General features: G+C 38.1%; 1 protein-coding gene across 2 annotated transcripts in view; it reads right to left on the reverse strand.

Annotated features, from left to right (window-relative positions):
- The window catches only part of pdlim7 (PDZ and LIM domain 7), a 59,274-nt gene extending 45,505 nt beyond the window's left edge, over window positions 1-13,769 (reverse strand). The window contains exons 1-2 of one of the 2 annotated variants that reach the window (XM_038284562.1): window positions 13,603-13,769; window positions 6,076-6,174 (exon numbers count right to left, since the gene is read on the reverse strand). In XM_038284562.1, the coding sequence (XP_038140490.1) occupies window positions 6,076-6,171 (96 nt within the window). In that variant the 5' untranslated portion in view covers window positions 6,172-6,174; window positions 13,603-13,769. Of the gene's footprint in view, window positions 1-6,075; window positions 6,175-10,185; window positions 10,344-13,602 lie in introns of those variants that run through there. The other variant, XM_038284561.1, reaches the window with a different exon arrangement.
- Between the last annotated feature and the right edge of the window lie 3,207 nt (window positions 13,770-16,976).

The following is a 16,976-nucleotide window of genomic DNA, read 5'->3' on the forward strand; positions in this document are numbered from 1 at the left end:
TCACTCTAAGAAATGGAAAACCAAACCTTCAAGTATGTGACCCCCCCCACCCCGTGCCTCCCATAATGACTGCAGAAGAACACCTCACTAACTCACCTTAAAACACAAGACATATGTTGGACATATCCGCCAATACTAACGCCCCTGAGACCGACGCATGGCATCAACTGAATTATTTATCCCCTCTAACAAGGCCTCCTTTCCCACAGCTCTTCCATGTGGGAGAAAAAGAGCGATAATGAAGCAACAGATGGTCTTCAAGTTGAGACAGAAACAGGGAAACAGAGATGGAAGACTTAATGACAGCTGTAGACGTGGACTGGGGAGGCATTTGAACATCTCTCCGCCCGCTTGTTGCTGTGACATCATTGGCAATTTTCTCTCAAACTTTGAACCCGGTGGGGTGGCATGTGTTTGTTGATGAAAACCAGATGGCGCTCACAAGTGACGTGGGGTTATCATAATGTTTACTGAATTGCAATGGCACGAGGATATGGAGCAGAGATGTGGGTAAGATTTTTCAAATCAGAAAAGACGAACTCGACTGAAACTTCCTTCATTTTTATTGCTTTTTCTCTTTACAAGGGATGTTCCAGCAAACAAGACGGAAGACGAGGTTAGATAATGCAGAAGACTTCATTTCTAAAGCCACAGGCGTTTCAGGAAATTAAGCATAACCACGAGCGTCAAGATATGGTAAACGAGTATTTTTACTTAAAACAGTAAAAAACAGGAAGTTTGTCAGACATAATGCAAGTTAAAGTATCTGATCTAACAACCAACGGCAGGTTTATATATCTTTTTTATTGAATGAATTCAACAATTACAACTTTAAACAAATAATGGGATTTATTTTTCTGAAAGGTGTCACACACTAAAATCTTCCCAGACCTATATTAGTATAAAAATCCCCATTAATCTTCCAGGTTATTGTATCGGGATATATCATATCATAATACGTATCGTATCACCAACTTTTTGCCAGTTCACACCCCTAAAAGCATCCTAACAATTCATATCTTGTAGTAAAGATTATTAAAGAAAACATTTACGCAAGAGTTTCTTTAAAGGAAGCTAGACTCCAGCTGGTCTTCTGTAGTTTGAAATCTAAAATACTTTGATTACTTAAACCTAACCTGAATTATGTTGCATTAAAATGAGAAGTAACAAAGCACTGTCTGATCTAATGAGTTTTTATTCCTTCAGGTCTTTCAAAGAAAGAAACAGATTTCAAATCTATCTCAAGTCATTACAGTGACACCTTAAGAGAGGAACCCCCTTAAATTCATTGAAATTTAAAACACCGATAACGATACCCGATACCTGGCTGTGCAGTATCGGCCGATACCGATACCATAATAATGTAAAATAATCGCCATCATGGCTTTGTCAAGCTGCTGCCAACCTTTGTGAAGCAGGAAAAAATCTAATACAAAGTGAATCCAGTAGAACTTTTTATTGCCTACCAGGATGGGTGACAATAGTTGAATAAACGTATGGCTCTCAAAATGGTATCGGTGCCCTATTTGTTGGTACTCGCCGATACAGATACCACCATTTTAGGGCAGTATCGGGGCCCCGTCCGATACTAGTATCGGTATTGGTGCAACACTAGTTCTCACACTGTGCAACCTGGCACTCTGATGCAATCGACCTGCTCACACTGTATGTCTAAAGACCACGTCAGACAATTTGTGCAATTTTGTGCTGAAAGCCCTAAAAAGAAAAGGCAACGACCTATTTGCACAAAGACATGGCTGAGCAAACGTGGCTGCTGCGGTCTGTCAATTTTACAGAAAGAACTCCATTTCACTCGCACCCCTCGCCATGCCTCTGTGTTTTTGTCTGAGAGGAAGTAGAAGAAGAAGAATCCTTATTTGCGCACTGTGCGATCTGCTGACGACGGCCGACTGAATTCCAAACATGTTTGATTTTCTCGCGACCTTACGATTCCTGATCAGGAGGTGGTCGTGAGAGACTGATCGCCCCACATTACCCCCTGTACACTACACGACGCACAATCAGGCTGAAAGTTGGACCGATTAAAAAATTCTCGCACGACTGGTAAGTCGGCCTGAAAGGGCAAAAAAAAAAAAATCATACAGTGTACGCCCAGCTTCAGCTGACTGGATTATGATATCCCTGTTTGGCAATATTTGCTAAAAATGCATCATCTAACTGTAGAAGATGGAGAAAAGAATATGAAAATACATTTCAACAGGAAAAAGATTTATAAGAATCTTTGTTAAATGTTTACCAGTGACTCATCCAAAGCTACTAGAAGGTGAAAGCTTGATTTTCCAAACATGTTAAAGACAAACCTCTGATTAATGAACCCATCTTATTATCAAGAACACAGCTTGTGTCCATAAAGGAGTTTTAATGTAATATTTGACATCAGAATTACACAAAACCTTAGAAGTACGTGATGAAGCCCAGGAGGTTCACATCTCTGACAAACACTTTGAGTTTGTTTTACAGCTGACAGAGGAGAAGACATCCAGCTAAGCTCCAAATCTCATCTTTTCCTTCTCCACTCTCATTCACTTAAAAATGATGGTCTTCATTCCTCTGATCTCACTCGGAGACTATTCCTATGAGGCTGGGGGAGTTCGTCCTACGGATGGGAAGAGTGATTGGTGTAGACAGACGCAAGAAAGGAGACAACAGGATTGCCTGTTGGCAGCGACAGGGTGGATATGAGAAAAATGTCTGGAATGCTGAGAAAGCACAAGCTCGGTCAGCTAATAGATGGAGGAAGGAAACAGGAGCTCAGAAACCCCTGAACCCGCTCACTCCGAAGAGGCGGCGGGCGAAAAAGACACAAACTTTCCAGATCAATGAAAAGTTAATCAGAATTCCAATTTGCGGCGCGGCAATTTAGGATCTAAACGATGAAATAAAAAGTGATGCTTGGCTTTATGATCCTCCATCTTTCATATTCAGACTCAAATAGAGCTAATCATATTCTAATCTGCACAGAAAAAACACATTGATCTTTCAGGAGTTATTACTTGCAATCTCATTTCTTTGCTGAGAAACTAAAAGCCTTTTGTCATTTTCTTCCACATGTTCTTCATTTTGTAAAAGACTTTTAACTCAGGGTTCGGCTTTGGATTGTTATCTCATCAGCTAAAGGACACGAAGAAAAGAAACAGACCACCCAATGAATTTATCTAATGAAAACTGCCGAAGCAAAGGCCATATTTCTCTTTCTGTTACTAAGGGATCTTGTGTAACAGAGTTATTGCCTCTTCACCAGAACCTTTCTGTTCCCTTTCTAAAAGCCAAGCTGAAGCCAATAGTCCCTGTAAGGCAAAGGAGGGGACTCTGCAGCATCTTAGTAACGTTTTCTTAGCCCTTTCAGTCTGTGTTTAGCAGAATCTAATTTTACTGCAAGTATTCTGGAGTAGGTCCAAAGCAGCTTTGCACATCCAGAACATTTTGTCCATTCTTCGTTCCAAAACAGCTGAACCTCGGTCAGATTGGGTGGAGAGAGCATCCGTGACGTGCTCTCCATCTTTGGCTTTGATCTCAGCCATTCCTTCAGATCTCTGACTGTTTAAGGTTGTTGACCTGGTTGAAGGTGAACCTTAACCCCTGTTTGAAAGTCTTTGCAGCCTCTAAAAGTTTTATTAGTCTTCCGTCTTGTATACAGCGCCATCCAGCTGTTCTAATCAAAGAACAATCTCCACTCGGTATGATGCTACCCCTACCATGTGTCAGTGTTGGGATAGTGGCGTAGTTTAAAGTTGTCTACAGTGTTTGCTTTGGCCATGGTAAACTTGAGTCTCCTTTCACCTGTTTGCTTTGTGCATGTGTGCGTTCTCCCCATAAAGGCTTATTTATCCCTCACCTGCTTAGAATGCTACTTCTTACGGAAAATTGTTATAGAAATAAACTTGCCTTTATTTTTAAATGTATATATTTTTTATGTTTTCATAATGCTTTTTCATCCCTGCATCGTTTTTAACAGACCGATGAGGCTTTCAGAGTATGGAGTGAATTTCACTCCATTATTGGTGCAAAAATCTTGTCATTTCAATTTGAAATTAAATTTCAACCCTGAAATTAAACTTTGAAAACTTTTTCATTAAAAAAAAGCTTTGAGAGTCACTTTGCCAATTTTTAATTTTGTTGTTGTTTACACTTTTTTTCTGATTTTCTTTTTCTATTGTAATTGTTTTATTTCAAAGTGTTTGTATTTTTATATATATATATATATATATATATATATATATATATATATATTTTTTTTTTTTTTTTTTTTTTTTAAGAAAACATTTTCAATTTTTTATCATTTTATTTACAGATTACATTCTCTTCACTTTCAGGGGCAGGATTTCCTTTAGAGTGAGGAGCAAAGAAATTACAATTAACGTCTGCTGGAAAGGTGTTAAAGGTAAATGTTTGTATTTAAAAAAAATGCAATCCAATGAGAAATTTAAAAACAAAAAAAAATGAAATAACAGCAAAGTTACTCTCAAAACCTTTATATGATTAAAAAGTTTTTCAAAGTTTCATTCCTAGATTGATTCCTTTTTTTCATTTCTATAACAAAATGGGATCCTTGCTTTCTTTTAATAATGAAACAAAATTCCCACCATGACACTGAATAGCCTCGGTCATAATGAATTACAAAGACGTCAACAGTTTTTTAACTTAACTGGTAGCACTGGATTTCATTTCGGGGTATCCCTGTGAAGGGAATCTTAAGGCAAATGCATGCCACACTTTTCAGATTTATTATCTGTAAAATAATTTTGAAAAGAAAATTTAAAAAAAAAAAAGCATCTTTTCTTTTCTTTACACATCATGATTACGTAGGTATGAGTGTTGGTGAATCATAAAACTTCACAGTAAACCAAACTGATGTGGTTTGCTGGGAATTTGTCACATCAGTGACAAATCGTCTGAAAGTTGTCTCAAAACTTTTGAAGGAAACCGTACTTCACTGAGGCAATATTAATATTAGAACACCGTTTTCTCTTCGTGTAGCAAATAGGGACCGAAGAAAAATAGCCTGCAGATATTTGTTAGGAGAGTACGACAGTATTTAACAGATAAACACATTGATATTCACCCACCAAGTAAACCTTGACTGTCTAGACTAAAATTCCCTGAAGCCATCATTTAAATCCTGCTTTTTTGTCTGAAGCCATTTATCAACTGAGGTTTGCAGAGCTGCTTTTGCTCATAGAAGAAAGTCTGTTGTCAGAAAATCACCAGGTCTGAAACTGAGAGGAGCTGGGCAAACACAGGGCATGCACCGACACGGAGGGTGATAACTGCTGCCATCATTGCCGGATTACATCACTTAAACCCAACCACCAATGAGGTGCTATTTGCAACACAATGCAGACTCTGTTTAGGGTGAAAATAAGAAAAACAACAGCACGTCTCATTGCGTCTGACCGTTGTCCCTAACTTTAACATAAGCTGCGCCTTCAAATTATCTCAGGGAAAAGGAAGCGCCACATACTGAACAAAGCTGATAATGTCATAAACATCAGTCAACCTTGGCATTTATGGATTATTTTAAACTTTTAAGGAAACAATGCAACAATCCCAGCGCAAAAGGAAAAAGCCAGATCTTTGCGATGAATAGTTGGCTGCAACCGTGGAATTATTTTATGCGAGCGCATTCATGTGTGACTGCAAGATCGAGCCTGTACCTTTGTCAGGCAAAGCAGCGTTGCACTTATAAGGCCCGGAAAAACGGTGGCTGCTCTCATCGGCAGGAGGATCGTTTATCTGAAACTTAATTCTGAAGAAAAGCGGCGTCCCGACATGGAGCGAGCAAAGTATTTTAAGACAAATGACAGCATGTTTTTGTGATCAGTAGATACAGTCCGTGCAAAAAGCTTCTGAAAATGAGGCGCAGCCTGCATGTGTTCTCTGTATACCAAGGAGGTACTTCTCAGTGAATGCTATTAGTTAATCAGCCACAAATTAAAACCGGAGCTCAGGGGGGAAAACATAAAAGGCCATCCTGGCGTGATCATTAATGCAAAACATCAAGCACATTCCTGAGAACTCAGTGAACACAAACAAAGAGAAAAGTTTGCTTCTTACCCTTGACACAGTAAGGGGCATGCTGAAGTCTTTGCCTCCCTGCAGCCTGAAGCCCCACGGCGCTGGGCCGCTGAGGGTAACCGTGTACATGTTCATAGCCTTGAGGAAGAGAGAAAAGAAAAGGTTTAAATTAGCAAGAAAAACCAGGAAAAGCTTTACAAGGACAAACATCCTTTCCTGTTTTGTGTCTTTGCTGCTTATTGTGGGGGTTTTTGTTTCTAAAACTAACACTTCAGGCAACAAAGAAGAATAAAGAGGAAACAAATACAAAAGCACTCTGGTTTTTTTTTTTTTCCATATACTCTATTAGACCTTTGAAAGGGTAACTTTGGTTAAAAAATTTAAAAGAATAAAGAATCTCTGACAGTAAAGAATGCATATTCCATTTTTACATATAAGAATTTGTGGTGCATTCAACTTAAACTCAAAAATCAAGAGTTTCAGAGCTTTAAATGAGAAACAATTTAGAGATGCAGCAATTTCTGTCTTTCTTTTAGAGCCGACCTGCTGCTTCATTCTTTGGAATGAAAAGTATAGAACTATCTACCATTTTATTCTGCTGTTATTTCATAGAATTGCTTAACTGAGTTTCCGACAGCAAGCTGTTAGAAACACTCTGCTTCTGGCCGCTTCTGCTGGAAGTTTGTGTAAACCATTGGTTCTTGATAAATGGATCAGCTGTTCTCAGACCCGATGTTTGAGTTTGATAAAGCCTTTTTCTAACATCCATCAATAAAAAATGTTCTAAAATTATGTAAGAGTATCATATCGGGTCATATTGGTCAATACTCAAATCTTTAATATCTGTCGGAACTTCCCTGATTGCAGAAATGTCCCTAATCCCATTTCGATAAGAGAAATACGTCCAATATCAGGCAAAAAAAAAAGGGTCAGTTCTCATTGCTAACTACTGTTTTTCATTTGATTGATATCATTTGTTCAAGGATTTTCTAGTTTTCATCACTACAAAAAAGGTAATAAAAATAACTATAATCCATGCTAATATCGTACCAGATCGATACAAGTAAATACTGAAAACTGCTATATCCGTATCGTATCGGAAATTGAACAGTTGTATCGGAACCAGAGCATGTGGGCGGAGCTAGCGGTGGAACGGAGCAGAAGAAATATGGTGGAGCGCAGAGTGGTTTTCAATTCAAAGGCCTGAGCGAGGATTTCGCTCCGCTCCAGTTTGCTCCAATGTGGTCAAAACATGAAAGTCAATGGAATAGACTTTATTTAAATTCATGTTTGACTTAAAACCTAGGCCAATGCCTATGTTGCAGTCTGTGCCTATAATCTGTTAGAGTCTATGTTTCAACTTTACCATGGAATCGACGACACGAGGATTGCAAAACGAAAAAAGTGGGATAAAATATCATAAAAACATACACTAACTATACTTAACAATACAGGTTTAAATAAAGTGATCGTTGTGGTAAGAGCCTGTTTTAAAAAAAAAAAAAGGATCGCAAACATGCATTACACACTATTTTCTCATTTGCAATGGGATGCGAAGTGACCTTTTTTAATTTGGTCTAGTGAAATAAATGAATAATTAAATTGGAAACGCGGGGCAACATGAATGGAGCGAGGTGTTACGTTCACAGCTTCGATAAATTAACAGCCAGTTAAATAAGACAATACCATGTAGGGTAATGCATCTTATACCTGTTACAGGCGAAACACCACATGCTAAGTAGCGGAGGCATAGGTCTAATTGCTTATGCATCAGAAGTGGAAGCAAATCATCAAACCAACAACGTCGTCTCTCTACCTAAAAGTTAAACACAGGGTTATTTAAAGAATTTCACATTGGCTGCCATAACTTATAAATCCTCTCCCACTGTTGTGATACTGAAGGATGTAATCAGTTTTAACATACACCAATCATCTCGTTATGACGAGATGATTGGTGAGAAAATTAACTATTAATTAATTATGAGAAAATTAACTCGTTTTCTCAAGAAAACCAGTGTAAAAAGTATCTGAGGGACACGACCGCTCTCGGCTTCCGTACAATAAACATGTATCGGTCACATCATTAAATCAAACTCTGTGTGTCCCAGGGCCCTGGCATAATTACATGAAGGAAAAATGTCAGAAAATGATTCTCCTGAAAATTTGAGCGAGTGTGGAGCGATTTCGCCGGAGCGGCAGGAAACTTAAGGTAAGCGTGGAGCGGATGTTGAGCGGAGCGTCTTGGTGCAACTTTGAGCGGCGGAGCGAATGAGCGAACATCTTCCTAAGCGGGAATTCCACTCCATTCACATGCTCTGATCGGGACAGCCCAATTTATTGATCATGTGTCTCCATTTGCCTCTCAAACTGCATTTGATACATACAAATACATTTTAAAATAGCTGGACCAATAAAGGATCATTCTAAACTAAAAAAAAATGCTTTAAAACTAACAGATCTGGCCTATTAAAGGGGGAAAAAAAGACATTTATTTGCATTGCACTGAGATTCAGCAGCAGCCCTGTTCCATGTCTGTCTTTCCAGTAATTTAATATAATTTTTAGTAATCATTTACTGCAGCAGGAAAAAGATTGTTGACTTTTTCCTGCCGTAATGTCAGCTTGAATCTGGCTGTACCATTTAGCGCTGCTAATATGAGCCACCATAGCCTGAAGGGCCTTTATGAAAAATTCAAACTGGTTTGTTTTCTTGCTTCTTTGTGTCGGTGGTGAATGAACTGTCAACTGATTAACTTTTTCACAGCAGTTGAACTTTGCACCTGGGAAGCGCAGCTGAACGGAAGCTCGTAGCGACAAAGCGCCGTCATTGAGCCGTCTGCGTCCATGAAGCTAATCTTTAAATAGATAGCACGGTTAGCTTTTATCATCCAGAAGGTTTTTCTACCTCTGTTTCAAAAGCAGGAGTTTAACTGACCTTTTAAAGTCATTCTCAACCATCCCTTGGTAGCATTAGCTTGAAGCATAGCTGGTAGCTTTAGCACAACTAGCATGTAGCTCATTTTCTGTGTTGTTTACATAAAAATATGGATTTGTTTTTAATGCCCTAATTGAAATTACATTTTCTGAATGCGTGTAACAACGTTTTTACACAAATCGAAAGACAAACTTTTTTTGGTATAATCCTCATAAAATTATGGATTATTTTACAAGTACTCCAAAAAATTCTAGCAATTCATGTCTAAAATCAAGGAGTTTTCTTTCATATATAACAATCTAGCTTTGGGCAATGTTTACACCGGAAGAACAATCGAGAAATAAGTAAAAACATCTTAAATTAAGTGTATTTACCCTTAATTTGAGTAGGTAAATGAGATAGTTTGCCAATGGAATGAGTATTTTTACTTTTAAAATAAGATAATTAGATAACATACACTTGAAATAAGACAATTCAATTTTGTTTTCTTATTTTAAATGTAAATTGTCTTGTTAAATTGGCAAAGTGTCTCACTTACGTCTTTCATTCAAGAACAAATACCCTTATTTTAAGAAAAATGTACCTATCCAGATTTAGATTTTTTTCCAGTGAAAGAGAAGAAATATTTGCTGTCCGATCTTTGATGAGAATGGCATTTTCAGATCTTACTGAAAATGCAGGCATAATAATAAAAAAATCTCAAATTGTTTATCAAAGTATATGTCTACGATCTTGTTCAGATTTGAAATTAGTATCAGAAAGTGCATTTAAGGACCTGCTGTTGGCCGTCTTGTTTTAGGGAAACCTTTACTTTTAATGCATTTAACTAAATGGCATTTGGCCTGACAGCTAAGATGAAAACTGAAAAGCGAGTCTAACCTACGCCTAATCAACTAGGGACACCTTCAACCGGTGCAACAATTTTCAGAATGAAAATGGGCTAATTTTATGAAACATCACCAGATCCTGGCTAACTCGCCAAGTCAAGAGATATTTTCATCTTCTATAATATAGATAATATATCGAATAAGACAGTCGTATCAAGAACCAAAGCCAACTTTCAAAGAGACTGTCAATGGCTCTCACTCTGACCTAAACATTGACCTCGCTTCAGATACTATTTGCTCCTTTTTCTTCTGTTCCTCAATCTGACCAGATGCCATTAGTCTTCCTGACACTTGCCTTTCCAGCCAAGAGAGAACTGTGATAACTTACCTTATCCACAAGTGGCCAGCTGGGGAGCCCAAACCTGCTAGAAAAGCTGGGGAGTCCGTGAAATGGGGATTGAGGAGATTGTGTCTACCCCCGATGCTGTGTGTGACACAGGCGAGCCTTAGCTTCTACTCAATCCTCAGAGGCTATATAAGGAATGTAAAACTACACCAAACTATTTCAGCCCAACACCCACATGAGTCACAGGGAGGAGGGTGAGGAGGGCTGCTGGAGGAGGACTGGGAGAGGTAACGTCAACTGCCTTGAGGCTCTGGCAAAGGCCCTCTACATAAACTTCTTTTTTTGTTCGCCTTTCTTTTGAAACTGCACTTGAGAACCAGCAGAGAGCCACAAGTGATATAAAACTAATGACAGTGTGCATTCTTCCTAAAAGGAATGAGATGCATTACAAGCAAACCACCAATTACATTTCAACCATCAACTCCTTAAAGCAACAGCTTTAAGGAGTTGATGGTCCCCTCCCTCTGTATTACAGAGAACTGAAGCAGTGGTTTGCCTGTTGAGAAAGTTAATTTAACACCTCTCTATAAAACCTAAAATGCAAAACGGGGAACTAAACATGAACTTAACCTGAAAACTGAAATAATTATAGGTAGACATGCTCTCTGGTTTTCTTTAAGGTCTTTAAGGATTGTAAATCTTGAAAATTAGGGTCTCTCTGGACCCTAATTTGAAGGTTGACAGATTTATACATCGGCCAGTCAATATATTCTTGCAGATATTAGCATTGTTTTCCTTGGGTATCAGCCACTATGTGCATGCATTGGCCTATTACTGCAGTGGTAATTGTTTCCGTTAAACAACCACTTATTTACTGTGTAATGGAAGACAGAAATAGAATGAGGAGGAACACTATGGCTACGTTCACACAGCAGCCTGAAGCGACCCAAATCCGATTTTTTCGCCCATATGCGCCCTGGATCCGATCTTTTCATGGTTGTCTGAACAACACGGATCCGATTTTTTACAATGCGACCCAGGCCGCTCGGCTATGTGGTCCTGAATCCGATACATATCTGATCTTTTCCAATGCACCCTGTGTCTATATTCAGCCAATCTGATAACTGTCAAAACAGCAACTTAAAATGTGTGTAAACATTTCTAGGTATACAAAACTTAATTCTTACTAGTATAATCTTGTTTTCTCAAATTCAGTTTCGGCTGCAGAAATGTAATTTAGAATATCTGTTAGTACAGTTCCGTCTATGAATGTGATGTTGACAGGAAGAAATTTAAAAAAAATTTGTGATTTACAAAAGGTACAACAGAGAGCAGAGCGCTACTAATAAATGTTAAAACATCCTGCCAAATCACACTTCATATAAACCTACGCATTAACCTGAGCAGCAATCTCTTCCTACACCAGGGGTCTTCAATGTTTTCCAGGCCAAGGACCCAAAACTGATGGCGAGATGGAGCGGGGACCCCCTAATTATATATATTGTTTGAAATTGTGTTATATCAAACTGGTCATATAGTCACTCTATTGCATATAGAGTAATGTAATGAAAGTAATTTTACCCTGGGATTATTAAAGTATTTCTGATTCTGATCCCTGGTTGATGGGACAGGTGTTGTGAATGAAACGGTGCCCAGCTTGAAAGAGCTCCTGTGTGTAGCTGAATGTGTGCATTGATGATTAAAAGACATCTTCTGCCTCCATTTATCTGTTTACTACAGTGTGTTGAATTCATGTTAATGTGTATTTAAAGACATTTCATTTAGTGGAAAAAATTGCAGAGGGGGAATATTGAAAAAAAGGCCATTAACACAAAACTTTCGTGACCCCCATGCAGTTCTTCTGCAGAGCCCCTAGGGGTCGCAGACCCCCTGTTGAAGACCTCCACCCTACCCCATCTTCTTCCCATGTGGCTGTAGCGTTAATGCTTTTTCGTTTAAACACATTCTCCAATTTCTTTTTTAATTTTTCCTTAAAAAATCTACAGTCCGTAAAATAATCTTCCCTCAGTGGGGTGAAATTGTCACTTCCTGTTGCCATGGTGACTCGTCCAATCTGGGCTCCACTGATAATGGCTTTTTACACTTCTTATGTACGTGCAAAACTGAATGGACCTACTCAGAGTTGATTAAACTAACTCACAGCAGCTTTTATAAAACCAAGTTTCCAACCTTAGGCTAGATCAATTTAGAGTTGAGCATTTGAGCCCGAGTTTGTTAAACCTGCTTTATCAAACGGGCCCCTGTGAGACAGAGGCCCTCAAGGACTGATGTTGGATATGCTTGGATTAGACTGATGTAAAAAAAAAAAAAAAAAAAATCGGTGTCGGCATCTGCCTTAAAGAACCCGCTGCGTTAAAAAAAACAACAACAAAATAGATTATCCCCATAAATGCTTCAAATTATATTAAATTCTCTATATTTGTGTTGCGACAACGCACCTGGACGATGACCTGGATGATTCTCAGTCATCCAGGTCATCGTCATTACAAAAAAGTTCAAAAAACGAACCACTAGACTCTGTTTCCAAGTTTAAAGATGTTTCGCTTCCCATAAAAATGTCTGGATTAGTGTTAAGTTTCAAGGTTTATAGAGTGGACCAACACATTTTATAACATAAATAGTTTATAACACACATCAATCCAGATTAAGCATATAAAAAAAAGATGTCAAAATCTAATCTCATGTTGTTGGTTACTCCTAACCAACTTTTGTAGTTTCATGAACTGGAAAAAAATAATAAATAAATAAATTAAGAATTTATTGATTCTAATATTTGTCTTTTGACTGTCTGTATTTTTTTTTTCCTTTTTTTTTTTTGATCCCTGAAAAAAAAAAACTGCTGATTTCAAGCTCTTCATCAATACTACTGATCTTTATGCTGTGCATGACAAAAATGTAAGTTTCCAAGCTGTACTGACAGAAGTTTTGAACTTGATATTTCCACATGTGTGTGAACAGAAACAGCCACAGCAGCAACATGCAGGTCACACCAGCACTTTCATTCAGCTGTTAAACAGGCAGTTAATGCAACCCTGAAAAAACATCATATTCATTCATATTGGATTAATTAAAACCATAGAATTATATAATCTTAAATTATTTCTGAAACTTTGTTTTTTTTTTTTTTTTTTTTTGTTTAAAGGAGCTTTAATCGGTCAGAAACACGCGGAGGGAGTTTATAGAGCTGCTTTCAAATGATTTTAAGAGAAGTGCAAATTAAAGCTCATGCTGTGCAGACTCACAACTGTGGAAAAAGTTGGACGAGAATGAAAGACAAAAACAAAACAAAAACAAACTAGAAAATCTCTTAAAGTTAAGAGAAGTCCCCTGCAGCAGGACTCAGGCGGCTCATTAGATGTGGAACAACACACCCAAACTGCCGCTGAAAGTTGTTTTAAAGACTTTTCCTCACAGACAGAAAGCAGAACAGCAGCTCACCTCTTCTTCCTCCTTCTGTTCGCTGGACGTGACGAAGAAAAACCTGCGAGCGATAAGAAACAAAGTCCGTCTGAAGTCAACTCTGGAGTTTTACTCCTCAAAGCGGAGGTCAAGGAGCCGCAGTAAGTCCTCCTCCTCCTGCTGAGTCTTCCAGCAGGACCCCGCTGTGACGTAACGTGTCACGTGGGTGCGTTCTCCATTGTTGTGCCGCGCGCATGTCTGCTCCCTCTCACCATCATCATCATCACCATCATCATCATCGCCGCAGATATGTGTGTGTTGTAACAAATATGTCAGTTATGACCGCAGCAGTGGAGTCCGGAAGACGATTAGGGCCACTGAATGAAAAAAAAAAAAAAAGTTAACTGATTTTTTATTTTTATTTCAGTTTAATATGGGGAAAAAGTAAGAATCCTGACTTTTTTCCCCAGAATTCTGAGAAAAAAAGTCAGAATTCTGAGAGAAAAGTCAGAATTCTGAGATCAAAGTCAGAATTCTGAGATCAAAGTCAGAATTCTGAGATTAAAGTCAGAATTCTGAGATTAAAGTCGGAATTCTGATTTTCTTTCCCATATTAAACTGAAATAAAATGTAAGAATCAGTTAACTTTTTTTTTTCTTTCAGTGGCCCTAATCGTCTTCCATAGTACGGGCAGAGGCGTAGCCAGAAAATTGTAATAGGGGTGGCCAGTCAAAAACCAATGTAAACTGGGGGGGGGCAGAACCTCAGGGTCCCACAGGAACGAGTACAACATCCATATTTTCTAAATAAAGACAAACTATACTTTCCTTTTGATTACAAATAGATGCATATATTTAAATGCTGTCTAAATAAAAGGTATAGTGGACAAAATGTCTGGGGCAAGCATCTTTTCCTTTGTCATTACTCACCTACTTTAATCAAAAATTGTTCTGCTTAAAGGGGAACTTCTGTTTTTTTACATTGGGCCTTTGATTTTACGTTATTACATCTATGTTCTACTCACCCATATGAGTTTTGTGTCATTTGGAGCTGTTCTGAAGATAGGTTAGGTTATATCCAAGTAACATCTTCCTATGGGCAAGTGACTTGAAGGCACAAACTAAACTGTTTAGAATTAATTCTTTATGGTACGCCAGCATTCATAACATGTAGGAGAATCACTGTCCCCCAGGCATCCGCAGTTAAATTTTTTATATTTATATTTTTTTAAAACAAAGCAGAGTGTGCATGATATCATCGGCGCGCCGGCTACCGTTCATTCTTCCTGTCCGCTGAACTGCTGCTAGTTTTCCTCACATGCCTGGAAGATGTCTAGTGCTACTAACACGGATGATCTCGCTCTCCAAATGCAATTGAATGATTCAGATTAGCTCGCTGAATGAATAGAAGGGGTAGAGCATAGCCGGCTGTGGCCCGGGCTGCCTGTCAGAACTCCAGTCCGCGCGCGGATGACGTCATACACGCGCCACTTTTGATTTATGGCCTAAGAGATCAATAGACTTTGGTTCAAATTGGGTGAGATTTTGTATATACAGGTTTTTTGGGCTGGAAAACGTGAGTCAGTGACATCTGGAAACCCTGCTGAAGTTACTGTGTGTCTGTGTTAATAACCAATAAAAACTGCATTATAGAAGTCTTGGTGATAGTTGTCGTATTATGCGTATATATATATATCTTTATTTTTGTTTTGTTTTGTTTTTTTGGGGGGCTTAGAGATGGAAAAATGCCAAGGCCGAAAATGCTCCCAGTCTAAGCCTGTTCACATGTGTTTACAAAAAAAAAAAAAGTGAAATTAAAACTGCTTCTGGAAAAAAAAAATGAGGACAAAAAACAATATTATCACGCAACTCACATTTAGGTGATAGGATGCACATGTGCGCCATCTAAATGGAATTCAGTTTATTTATGTAGCGCCAATTCATAACACATGTCATCTTAAAGCACTTTACAGAGACAATACAGTTTCTGTTAAGGAAAGCCAGTTGATTGCATCCAGTCATTGACTTGCAGGACACACTCATTCTGGATGAGCTTGCATTTTCAATTACATTTTGCTTGTATTTTGCTGTTAACTCTTAAGCAATCTCTAACACCGAGCATATATGCAATGACAATGAAGAAGAAAAACTCTCTTTTTACAAGAAGAACCCTCCAACAGAACCAGGCTATGTTTGAGCAGCCTTCCCCCTGGTCTGACAGGAGATTCAAGAAGAGTCTTATGGAAACCAATCGCTGTAAAATAAATGCACTTTATCCCTGTTGTTAAAAATGGTTAGGATGATGGTTATGGTGCAGGAGAAAGAAGAAAACCTGTTACAGGCTGCAAAAAGTTTCACACTGCAGGTTAGTCTGTGCCTCCAGCGATACTCTAAACATGCACACAAAGGAGTGGTTTAGAACAAAACATGTTTACGGAAAATTCCGGACCTAATCCAATTTAGCTTTTTGAACATAAATTTTACTAGACGTGCAAAGCAAGAACAGACCTACCCCCAAAAGGCTGCAGCTAAAAGGTAGAGCCAGCCCAAGGCATACCTGAACTAAGCTGCTGCTTAGACGCTTACAACAGTCTACCCATCTAAAGCATAGAAAAAGTATTGAATTCAGTTTTAAAAGTGAGCACACCCCTCAATTTGTAAATACTTTATGCAACAACACTGAAGTTATAAAACTTTGATACCAAGTAAAGTAGTTTTTGTACATTTTTTATAATAATGTTTATGATTGTCCAGTCAAAATAACAAAACAAAAAAAACATTCGGGTCTAAAAGTGACTTTGCTCATGAAGTAAAAATGCCCAAATTGTTAAAAAAATGTTTTCCATATTTTTATTTATATTATGTAAAGCAGCAGTTTCACCATTTTCTTTTATAGATTTTTATGCAATTATAGGTGTAAAAATTCTACATTTTGTTATATACACTGATTCTGGAAAATACTTGCTTTATAAATGTTTTTTGGCCATCAAAATGCTTCACTGTTATTCTATGGGTCAAATAGTAAAGTAAAGCAGAGTAAAAGCATTTGGCACAATTGAGGATTTTTGGAGATGCTGGTGACACCAAAAGTTCAAAGCCCCACAGCGCTGGAACTGTTGCAGCTAGAGGTCTGAAATTTTCAGCATTTTTGGTTGCCATGATGTAGAACAAATGTAATACAATGAGACCTGCCTTTTATCAAGCATGTCTTTATTACTGCTGTTCAAAAAAGAACTATCATTTTCGAGGATAAAAAACAACGACTTTGAGTCATGTTTAAACTGATGCAGCTTGGTCTGTGTTCTCTTCACCCAATTATATATTTATACATTCAGAAACTAGAGGGCGTTAGCTTTAAAATGATGTATTGCACATGTGATTTGGGATTACAGTTCCTAAGTTATTTGCTTTTCC

The sequence above is a fragment of the Cyprinodon tularosa genome, unplaced genomic scaffold (assembly GCF_016077235.1).
Source record: "Cyprinodon tularosa strain WSP-4 unplaced genomic scaffold, ASM1607723v1 ctg20, whole genome shotgun sequence".
NCBI lineage: Eukaryota > Metazoa > Chordata > Actinopteri > Cyprinodontiformes > Cyprinodontidae > Cyprinodon > Cyprinodon tularosa.